Source organism: Chanos chanos, chromosome 5 (assembly GCF_902362185.1).
Source record: "Chanos chanos chromosome 5, fChaCha1.1, whole genome shotgun sequence".
In the NCBI taxonomy this organism is placed as follows: Eukaryota; Metazoa; Chordata; class Actinopteri; order Gonorynchiformes; family Chanidae; genus Chanos; species Chanos chanos.
In genome coordinates, this window is record NC_044499.1 from 48,362,355 (window position 1) to 48,374,053 (window position 11,699).

The 11,699-nt window shown below is 40.7% G+C and overlaps 1 protein-coding gene across 1 annotated transcript; it reads right to left on the reverse strand.

The window, feature by feature from the left end:
* Positions 1-1,154: 1,154 nt before the first annotated feature.
* cfap157 (cilia and flagella associated protein 157) lies at positions 1,155-6,256 on the reverse strand. Its single transcript, XM_030775131.1, has 7 exons — positions 6,099-6,256; positions 5,493-5,764; positions 4,873-5,026; positions 4,484-4,751; positions 3,874-4,004; positions 2,962-3,112; positions 1,155-1,379 (listed from the first exon to the last, which is right to left on the reverse strand). Exons 1-7 carry the CDS (start codon positions 6,254-6,256, stop codon positions 1,155-1,157), a joined length of 1,359 nt encoding a protein of 452 aa, XP_030630991.1.
* Between the last annotated feature and the right edge of the window lie 5,443 nt (positions 6,257-11,699).

Consider the following 11,699-nt stretch of genomic DNA (forward strand, 5'->3'; position numbering starts at 1 on the left):
GGGAGACTAGTTGTCTTTGCTGGGGGGTCTAGAATGTTCCATCTTCTTGCTTTTTAGCTGTTTCCTATATAGATGAAAAAGACATTAAAACCAAAGTATGTTCATGGAAAACCACTGATTCAAATACATGTTATCAATTCTTTTTTTTTTTGGTTATTCCAGTTTTTTGTGCCATTGGGATATTCTCCATACATGTATCACCAATGAAAACTAAACTTTGGGAGAAAATCAGGGCATTTGCAACTCGCACAAGCGGAATAACAGTGCCAAATGTCCCGCGATCTACAAATGATGTGTGTTGCTGTGTACTTGTCGAAAAATGTGTTGCATTTGTAAAACTGATGACACAGACATGCAAAATGTTGTTTATTTATCTGCATTGTCTCATTGCATTTGTGGAAGCTGCCCCGCATCGGTTTGTAAGTAGCATTTGTATCCGCAAAACACATTGTATTTTCTTGATAGCTGTGTTTTGTAATTGCAAAGCCCATTGTGCTTGTCTGAGAGGTGTGTGTTGTATTAGTAAAGCATGGTGTGTGTATTTCGTGGGGCATCACATTCTGTTTGTTTGCAAATCACGGGGCATTTGTAAAAACATATTCAGTTTGTTTGTGACATTTTGGCAGCTTTCTAACTCCATATATTCTCAGCACGTTCATCACTAATGAAATTGACATTACCGAGTCACTTGTAGACTAAGGCACAAAAACCCTGTGGTCAGTTGTCTGTACTCACTTGCTGAGTCGAAGCTGAGTGGTTTTGGACAGAGGCCCTATTTGAGAGAGCATGGTGCTGTACACTTGTGTCTGACATGGGACTGACCTGCTGAAACTCTTCGACAACGGAGGAAAAAAACACGACCTACAAAGACGTCAAAAAACGAATCAGAAATCATACTTTTAGTAGCAGCTGTGTGTGCATTTCCTTTTTTTCTTTTTAGAGTCTCTTTCGCCTGAATACTAAACCTTCAAAAGAAAGTAGCTCTCGCTTTGCATAAATTACATCTGAAAACGTTAGTAAATGTTTAAGTAAGCCTAAGCCTTTGAAATGATAACCAGAGTTAATATCTTAATTGCTTTCATTTCATATATTTTTGTCTGCAGCTGTACATCTTTCCAAAGCTCAGTGGTCGTCACATGGAGGTGTGCAGACCCTTAACACTGTGTGTGGTGAGAGCCCAGTGCACTGAGGCCAGAATAGAGGATGTTATACTTCTCTGCGGTGGGCTCCGTCTTGTGATGATGATGTGCCTCATGGACAGAGTCAGAGTGGGCGGAGTCCTTTCCCAACGCAGCGTTCAGCACCGCCAGGAGCCTCTGTGTGAGCTGACTACGCCGAACCACAGACTGAATCTCTGAATCTTCCTCTTTTGGCTCCTCCTAAAGTAACCGGATGGAGAAAGAAGAATTCAGAACACGTTGCGAGCGCTATTTGTTTGAATGGAGGATGCACTTATTTAGTTATTTATTTACTTTTTTTCTTATGACTGCTTCACTCTGTGTATGACACAGTAGAGCACATCTTACAGAACGACTGCTTCAGTCTGTGTATGACACAGTATAGGACATCTTACAGAACGACTGCTTCACTCTGTGTATGACACAGTATAGGACATCTTACAGAACTACTGCTTCAGTCTGTGTATGACACAGTATAGGACATCTTACAGAACGACTGCTTCACTCTGTGTATGACACAGTATAGGACATCTTACAGAACTACTGCTTCAGTCTGTGTATGACACAGTATAGGACATCTTACAGAACGACTGCTTCACTCTGTGTATGACACAGTATAGGACATCTTACAGAACGACTGCTTCACTCTGTGTATGACACAGTATAGGACATCTTACAGAACGACTGCTTCAGTCTGTGTATGACACAGTATAGGACATCTTACAGAAAGACTGCTTCAGTCTGTGTATGACACAGTATAGGACATCTTACAGAACTACTGCTTCAGTCTGTGTATGACACAGTATAGGACATCTTACAGAACGACTGCTTCACTCTGTGTATGACACAGTATAGGACATCTTACAGAACGACTGCTTCACTCTGTGTATGACACAGTATAGGACATCTTACAGAACGACTGCTTCAGTCTGTGAATGACACAGTATAGGGCATCTTACAGAACTACTGCTTCACTCTGTGTATGACACAGTATAGGACATCTTACAGAACGACTGCTTCAGTCTGCGCATGACACGGTAGAAGATATCTACAGAACTACTCAAGCTAACACTCTGTACCCAACACAAACCATGGAAATGACAGAGGAACAATTTGACAATGATTCAATCACTGGCAAAATGCAAAGTAGCAATTTTCTCTACCAGTGCATGTGTGCTATTGCACAGTTTCTTGCTTTCTGCATTCAAAACATATTACTTTTAAATCATTAAAAAACAGACAAACAAGACTTTAAAATATTCATGCCAAGGCACCTCCTAAAGTAACCGGATGGAGAAAGAAGAATTCGGAACAAGTTGCTATTTGTTTGAATGGAGGATGCCCTTATTTAGTTATTTATTTACTTTTTTTTTTACTTTAGTTTAGATAGTGATCCTTTTGGTAGCTTTCTAAATCATAAACATCTGAACATAAATGAATGGACCAAAACAGGACTTGAATTGGGGCATTTTTGTTGATTGTATTACATGTCATTTTAGTAAGTAAAACTAAATTATTATGCCTGGCAGTTCTGAAACATTTTGTATTTACAAAGTGTATTACTAGGACTTTTGGATTTCTCTACGGAGATGACGATGACCTGTGATGACGACTTAGATCAGGACCTGCGATGACCATTGACATCATAAATCCATCATAATAAATCTTCATCACTTACATTGATCTTCACAAAGTAATACTACTTATCAAAAATCAAAACGCACAGTTTAAACCCTAATGAAATGTAGATGCAGTGCTCAAAAGGACTTTTTTTTTCCAAGACCTTCAAGACTTCTTTAAGAACCATGGCTGCCTCTTCGACGAGTGTCTCCAGCTGCCCTCGGAGAGTCCTCTCTCCCTCCAATTCCTTCCTCAGTTTCTCAGCTTCAGCTTGTTTCCTGCCCAACTCCTCCAGCGTAGAGGCCTGCTTCAGTCTGTGTATGACACAGTATAGGACATCTTACAGAACGACTGCTTCAGTCTGTGTATGACACAGTATAGGACATCTTACAGAACGACTGCTTCAGTCTGTGTATGACAAAGTATAGGACATCTTACAGAACGACTGCTTCAGTCTGTGTATGACACAGTATAGGACATCTTACAGAACGACTGCTTCACTCTGTGTATGACACAGTATAGGACATCTTACAGAACTACTGCTTCAGTCTGTGTATGACACAGTATAGGACATCTTACAGAACGACTGCTTCAGTCGGTGTATGACACAGTAGAGCACATCTTACAGAACGACTGCTTCAGTCTGTGTATGACAAAGTATAGGACATCTTACAGAATGACTGCTTCAGTCTGTGTATGACACAGTATAGGACATCTTACAGAACGACTGCTTCACTCTGTGTATAGGACATCTTACAGAACTACTGCTTCAAATTGTAAAATTGTAAATTGTAAATAGCAATTTTCTCTACCAATGCATGTGTGCTATTGCACAGGTTGCTTGCCCTCTGCATTCAAAACATATTCATTTTAAATCATTAAAAAAAACCCAAAAAAACCCAAGATAACTAGACTTTAAAATATTCATGCCAAGGCAATAACGTTTAAAATTACAAAAAAAGAAAAAAGAAAAAGAGTTCTTTTTTCTCCCACTCCTCCTCTGAATCCTGTGAAAGGGCCTTGCAGATTGGTCCACAGGGGGACAGTGACTATGACTGAGTGTGTGTGAGTGGACCTGAGAGACTCATGCTCCGTCTGTAGAGCAGAGTGGGCTTCTGAGAGCCGTCTGTACTCCTCACGACTCTGAGAGCACTCCTTCAGCTCAGCTTGCATCTGTTTACACTTCTCCGTCAGCAGATGCATCACCTTTCAGAGAGAGAGAGAGAGAGAGAGAGAGAAAGAGAGAGAGAGAGAGAGAGAGAGAGAGAGAGAGAGAGAGAGAGAGAGAGAGAGAGCCAGAGAGACAGAGAGACAGAGATTCAGATGGAGAAGAGGAAGAGAATCCAAAAACACCTCCATCTTTGTTTTTTTTTTCATTAGACGTCAGCCAGGAGTCATATTTAAGTACACTTATTCCCTGTCATTTGTGTTTGCAGAGTAAGTTTATACTGCAAGAGCTGGCTTTTCTGTTATAAAAACTACAACTGCTGGTCTGTTTGCACTTAGTCCACAAGTCCATTTTTATGCTTTTTACGTCATGAGTGAGAGCTTTGTGTATATATATATATATATATATAAAAAAAAAAATCAGTCTTGTCTTTAAAGTGTTCTCAATCCAACCTCTTTTGCTCTTGAGCACATGTACGCAATGAACCCAAAGTTTTCCCGAACGAAAATTAGAAAACCTTTTGATTGCCAAGATTCTTCCTTGTCATCTCATTCAACATTGGCTCCAGCAGGTCTTTCTCTTGCCTGAGCTGTTTTTCTCTCGTTCTCAGAGCTTCGTTCTCTTTCAGAAGTTCTTTCAACGAGGTGGAGAGCTGCTGCAGTTCGCCTGTAACGACCACATTTTCGCGAATCGCTCTCTTCGTGGTCTCAGGCATGTTTCTGTCTGACACGTTACGGAGCTCTGCTGCCACCGTAGCCACGTGTTGCTCCATTTCTTTCTTCAGCCTGAATGCGCAGACAAATAAAAAAACAAAAAAACAAAACATTTTTTAGACTTTGCGTTAAACAAGCAAAAGAACGAGTCTGACAGAGAGGTGTGGCGCGCGGCTGAATGTGTCCACTGAACCTGTCCTTGTCCATTAGAGCCTTCCTCTCCATGTCAACAACGGTATCCTGATGTTCCTGCCTTTCCTTCTCCAACTGACTTTCCAACTCCTCTAGGCGCGCCTCCAGGCTTTCCTTATGCATGCGGAATTCCTCCAAAGCTGCTAGTTTCCCAGCTGGTGAGACAAAAAAATAAACAACAATATTAATCTGAAGCACCATCACTTATGCCAAATCTCACTGAGTGCTCTGTCTCCTTCTTGTATGAAAGCTGCCATGCCATGTAGGCCAAAGCTAACATTATTAAAGATGATCCCTCAGGCCTGAACATTACCACAGTACATTTTTTATCTAATTTATGTAACTTGCTGAGAAAATAATTAAGCTTATACAGCAGAAATGTGAGACTACTAATGTGCAATTAGATTAAGACATTTAATACACATTTAAAGCCAGACTTCATTGGTTTGTTTAGAAGCAGTCCTGGGCTAAATTATATTTTGAATAGGGGATATCCCTCAAGAATGTAAATTAGTTCATGACCAGGCTTAATTATTGTCAGTAAAACTAGCTTATTAAGTATTTCTTTAGAATGCCATACAATTAGACCGAAGTTGAAAGTAAGAACTAGGCAGGCTTTACCAAGGACCATGTTCTCGGCGGTAAGATTGTCCTTGTTTTCCTGGAATTCTTGTCGAAGCTGACTCAGCTGCATCTCCAAAGATTCCCTCTCTTTCTCTGTGCGTTCCTCAAGTCTCTTAAGCTGCCCAGAGATTTCAGCGTTTTCATCCTCCCTCTGGTTCAAAGAGCGCTTCAAGAACAGCACAATGTCTTTCTTTTCTTTCTCTAAAGCTTCGTAGCGAGAGGAGAAATCCCTCGCTCGAACCTCTAACTCGTCACATTTATGTTGGTACCTGTGCATGAGAGGGAGAGAAAGGCCTGATAAATATACAAGGCGTAAGATGATATCGAATCTGCTTGACTCATTAAAATATTGACAGGATTTTTCTCATTCTTTTCTATGTCAAAAAGCAAGTCTTTTTTTTTTTTTTTTTTTTTTTTTTAGCAGGAAACACCTCTAAAATGAGCTTGCTGTGATTCTAAAGGTGAATCAGACATGGTTTTAAATATTACTTAGGTCTAATGAACACTTCTCTTAACAGGTTAACAGTGACATCGATGATAACAATATGACGTGAACAGGACTGTCAGAATGAGCGATTACACGGGTTTGATGTGAATTCTCACTTTTCTAGTCGCTCTTCCAAATCTCGTATTTGAACTCGATAAAATTCCCTGCTTCCCTCAGTTAACTCTTCGTTCGTAAGGTTTTTCTCGTCAAACACCATGCTGTCTTTATTAGTCGGCTTGTCCAGGCTCTTCTTTCCATTTTTCGTCGAAGGCATTTCCTATAGCTAAAATTTCTCGTGAGATAAAGTTTGTCAAACTCTGAAAACAAACGCTGGTGTTTCCATTGGCAACCAAGGACATGACGTGAGCTCACTTGCAAGCTGCGGTAAAGGTTCATTTTAGACGTTTGCGCTTTTAAGGCTGATAGTGCCTAAACAAAAAACATCTGTATGAAAAATATCGCTCCGTGATCAGTGTGCGGTAAAGAATGTATCACAATCATGCTTTTTATCTTTTCAAATGTGTATTGTTGTTTTACATGCTTGACAATCCCCAGTGTATACCCAGTAAGTGATATCCAGATAGAACAGAAAACGAAAACGAAAACAACTTCGGTCGTGTGAGGGGAGGTTTATTCGAAAGAGCAATCTCAAACGTTTTTTAACAAACAAATGAGAAACTAAACCATTGAGCACCTTGGAAAAACATGCTCCCTTTTGATTTGCATGCTGATGGACAGCTCTGTTCTTGCAGCTGTTCTTTGGCGCCATCTCGTGGCGACATAAGAGGAGCTATTTTTTGTTTGAGGAGTGTGAAACGAAATATGATAAACTGACGATAATACAAAGAGTTAAATGTACTTATCATTTGAAAGTACAGTTTCTAAATCATTGTCAGGGATAAGTAGGTTAAAATATAGCAAAAAAAGAAAAAGAAATTGTGAGCAAGCAAGATACTACAAAGCTTTAATTTTAATGTTTAAACTCAGCCTTTAGGATCATGTTTACAACCACTGAGATATTTGGTAGAGGACAGTTTGAAAGAAATGCAATGTAAAAACTAGCACTGATTTAAAATCTGACACATTGTTTGTTTGTTTACTATTTATTTATTTATTATGTAGTCCCTCTATCTCAGTGACCACATGAAGGCCAGCACAAAACGAGACAGATAGTTCACGCATGTATTGTGTTTTGTGAGGCCCCAGTATGAATGAGCAATGTAATACAGTAAGTCAGTCAGCAGGTGTCAGCCCTGGAGTCTTTGTATTCGTGGTATAGCTATGAGGTCCTCATCTGTCCACAGGTCTGCATGGTTCTGCTATTAGATGACGTATCCACAAAGAACCAACCCCTCTGATATCACTTGTGCCCAACCCCCCCCCCCCCCCCCCCACCCACACAAGCACTTTCCAACCCCCATCTTACAGTGCTCACGCTGGGGGAGTAGAGCTGGGCTTGGGCCTCTAGCACATGATACAGAAATAGACCTGTTGCAGCAGGCCACTGAATCTAGTGCAGGCCCCACAGACAAGCCAATACTCTTAGGTCAACTTTAGGAATAGAGGAAAACATACTGGAGCTTCTTTGAATTGCTTCAAGGAACACTGTTATTCAGACAGTTAAAAATAGTGTCTGTTTGTTAATGACTGATATAAACTACAGCATCTAAAGTCACTAAATGTATTAGCTTGCTAGTTAATCTTGTACATATCAAATTTTATGTCACTGAATATGAAAAAGAATTCCCTGACTTAAATGTGTTGTCACTGATGATTTGAATAAAAGCCCTTATTTTGAACCAGAGATCCACTTTCTTAACCTTATTTTAAAGGGGGGGGGGGTCCCTTTCCTAGAAAAGAAAAAAAAAAAAAACGAAAGAGGAGTAGTTGAATTTACAACCACCACCACCTCCTTCTACGCCTGCTCGCTCACCCAACAGCGCGGTGGGTGTTGTCTGTGCGTGAGCCAATGACGTGAATGCTCTCGCCCTTTGAAACATGACCATGATAAATGATCGTACTTGGTTCCACAGACCAGCAACAGAAGAGAAACAGGGAGAGAGAGAGAGAGAGAGTGAGAGAGAGAGAGAGGGAGAGAGAGAAAGGGCAGAGAGAGTGCATGCAAACAGGACTAATTTCCTTTATCAATGACAGTGGTTATTACTGTTATGATAGGGCCGACAATTATATATTTATGACACGGACAATCAAAGAACAAGCCCGGGGGTTCATCAAACTTCAGTTGCATGCAGACACATTGCTTTTCCATGGGTGAATCACAAATTGAAGTTCCAAGCTAACATGAGAGGAACAGAACAGTTTAAACAGTGGAAGCCTCTCATGTCTGCATCTCCTTGCCATCAGCTGACTTAACTTAATGTTCTAACACAGACAGTTATTGAATGCAAAACAATAGAAATAGGATGGAATGAAGTGGAAATGAAACTTACACGCCTGCACAACGGTTATTATTCAGGTCAGTTCCCTGAGTAGAACCTGAGTGCTCCTTCACATGGGAGATCGCAGCCAAGGGTAGAAGCCCTGTATGTTCTCAATAAAAAACCAACATAAAATACAAGATACTGTGTGAGATGGCCTTATCTTTACAGCTGCTGCATTGTTCAAAAGGCATAGATTAAAACTGAGCAGTGCACAGAGAAATATAATCTTATAGGCTTGCAATATAATGAGAGAACTCATAGCCGTTAGCTGTAATTTTTTTTTTTTTTTCAGATTCAGTGTTTCGTTCATGTGTGATTACACAAGCAGTGCACAACTTTAATCTGCGAATAATCAATAGCAAACAATACAATAACTGACTCCTGAAAAAGATCCACAATAAATTATAAAACAAACTTTCTGCGGAAAAAGAGACACTACCGACCTCAGTTCATTAGAATCAGTAATATTTTAAAAGGGATGTCTTAAGATCCTTAGAGAACAGAGACAGACTGTCACTTTTTAACTTCTGTCTCACTTATTCAGTTTTAACAGATGAAATACACAAGGATGACAGCGTCTTTACAACTGTTACTGTTACTTTTAAGTTAGTCAGGTTTTATGAGCCGTACAAACTGACCTACGATGGCCCACATTACTGTACTATCTCACCCTTACATAGACTGATACCTTGAGACAACACATGAAAACCTTTATTGTCCTTTAACATTATAAAAAGAGATTTTTTACTGCATCCATTTCAAGGCAAAAAAAAAACTGTTGGTGAACTATGCAATAGTGATTGGAAAGGTGAAGGGAGACACAACTGAATATTGAAAAGGAATTTGTATTTTTCAATAATATTACATCGAGACAGGGGAAAAAAAACGTCCAAGCATGTGAGACCCATTTTTATTTCTTTACTTGCTGACAGCATACGACTGATCAACTTGTTCAGTCCACCGGTCAAACTCAGATGAACCTGCATGATGAAACACTGTAAGAAATGTTTATTAAAACCAACAAGATAAAACACATTTTTGGAGCTTGGCGTTCATTTTAACCAACACATATGGCTGTTTTAAATGTGCCCAGAATGCCTCTGACCTTTCAGATTAAGACACTGTGTTCTCAAATAACACCCAAAGCTTACGTCAGAGAGACAGACAACACTTGGAAACCTACTCAACGCCAGAGTGGTCAAAATGCAGTCAAAACACTTCAATGCGTCTCAGAGCATGGACATTGAAAGGCTAACTACACATCAAAAGGTGTGAAAGTTCATGTATTGATCTTTAGTAGCGTAGATACCAAAAGAACATGATGAAATACTAAAAAAAAAAAGCCAGTCCTTTTTTTTCTCCACGGTTGAATAGGGCTTGTTTTCCATTGTTACTGCTTTGCCTGCTGTGTGTGCCTGTGCGTGTGTGTGTGTTTTTAAATCCAACAAGGGGGCATTTGTGTCATGTTTCATGGAGATCATTTCTAATCTTATCTCCTGAGCAGAGTCCATCAGTGCAGACAACGGTCAATGTAAAGATTAGGAGGTTGTATTCAGAATCAGCAGAATCAACAATAGCTTCAACCTTGGAGCTATATGCTGCAACTGAGACCAATAAAAATCATTAGAGGTGTTAGGAGCCATAGCAAAACAAAATAAAATGAAGCCTTGCTTTGTAGTAAACCTCTTATATGTGATGGTGTGGAGGACTACTCATATTTGTCACGTTCAGTGCTGGTGCTCATTGCTCATTGGCTGGAAACACATGAGTGACAGTGATCTGATAGTGACCTTGAGTCAGAGGATCCATAGTCCAAAAGCGGTTTACTGTAGTGATGCTCCACTGCACTGAACCATAGAGCACTGAGCACATTATTCAAAACCAGTGTAAACCAGTAAGGGGGTAAAGGTACGGCAAGCCAGACACGATTGAATCATTAACCGAGATTTTAAAAAAAAGAAAAAACAACCAGAGAGAAAGAATCATCAAAGCGTTACTATGGTGTGATTTTGATACACCCAGTTCACAACCCTTACTCCAGAGAGGCCACGGAATCTTAAAGAAGGCACAATTACTTTTTCCTTCAGAGGAACTTTGAGAAACCCTTCAAAGATACACACCAACAGGGGGAGGTACTCTCTCTCCCGATCAACGCATGTCCATACTACACCTCACTTGCACACCAGGCAATTTCACCTAATGCCTTGATAACACACACACACATACGCACACACACACACACACACACACACACACACACACACACACACACACACAAGCACACTGACACACACACACATGTGCACGCACACACACACACGCGCGCGCGCAGCGGGCCGCAACACACTGTTAGACATTCTCTAAGCACTGAGGGCTACAGCATGACCTCCCAGCTGCTGCTCAGTGGCCAGGCAGTGAGTGGACAGAGGGACTGGAGAGGAGGGAGAGATCCAAGCTGTTAAAGTGCAAAGGTCAAAGGGCAAAGGGAGGGCATACCACAGTATGCCTTCTCACAGGCCCTGAGGCTGACACTGTTCCCTCAGTATGTGTCAGAATGTCCTGAAAATATCCTGGTTGAGCAATCAGATGGTTTACCCATGCAAAATGTTTGGGAAGTGTAAGTAGGTTTACTGCCGTGGAAACAAGGGTTCATTAAATAAAATATGTTTTGTTGTGTATGACGACTAAGGTAATGTACTGAATTTCAGTATGAAGTGAAGCCATCCACATTGTGGCTCAGGGCTACCGTAACCTGAGCACTTGTAATAGAGCTAAAGCTTCTGACAGGTATGTCTTACATCCTTACCATACCTATCAAATACTGATAACAGAAAAGACTTGGTGTGGCTGATGTGTCAGAGGAGGAGGAGAACTGCATACTGCAGTGGAAGGTGGGAGAGTTCCTCCTCCCCCCTCATTATTTTGTATGTGTGTGCGTGTGAGTGTGAGTGTGTGTGTGTGTTGTGTGCCCTCGGTCAGGACAAGAAATGACAGGTGTAGAGCAAATTTGATACATCAAAATTTCTTACATGTTTGTACAACTTCATACATTACAACAAATCGGTCATTATGGTAAATCGTTACTAAAACAAATGCTGTTACTGGCAACAAAGTAACCTAAAGAATATAAATTCAACGTTTTTTTAACAGAGGGAACTTAAAAACTACGCGGCTGTTTGTTGCCTCCGCCCACTTGGGCGCGCCCCCAAGTGACCTTCCTACTGCGTGCGGGAGTCCACTGTGCGCCGCCACGCTGCCTTTTAAAGCAAGAGGATG

Coding starts and splice junctions, on each gene's coding strand:
- cfap157 (XM_030775131.1), bottom strand. CDS start 6,256: ATGCCTTCGACGAAAAATGGAAAGAAGAGCCTGGACAAGCCGACTAAT. Junction 4,752..4,872: donor GCTCTAATGGACAAGGACAG/GTTCAGTGGACA, acceptor CTGCGCATTCAG/GCTGAAGAAAGAAATGGAGC. Junction 4,005..4,483: donor AGAATCTTGGCAATCAAAAG/GTTTTCTAATTT, acceptor TCTCTCTGAAAG/GTGATGCATCTGCTGACGGA.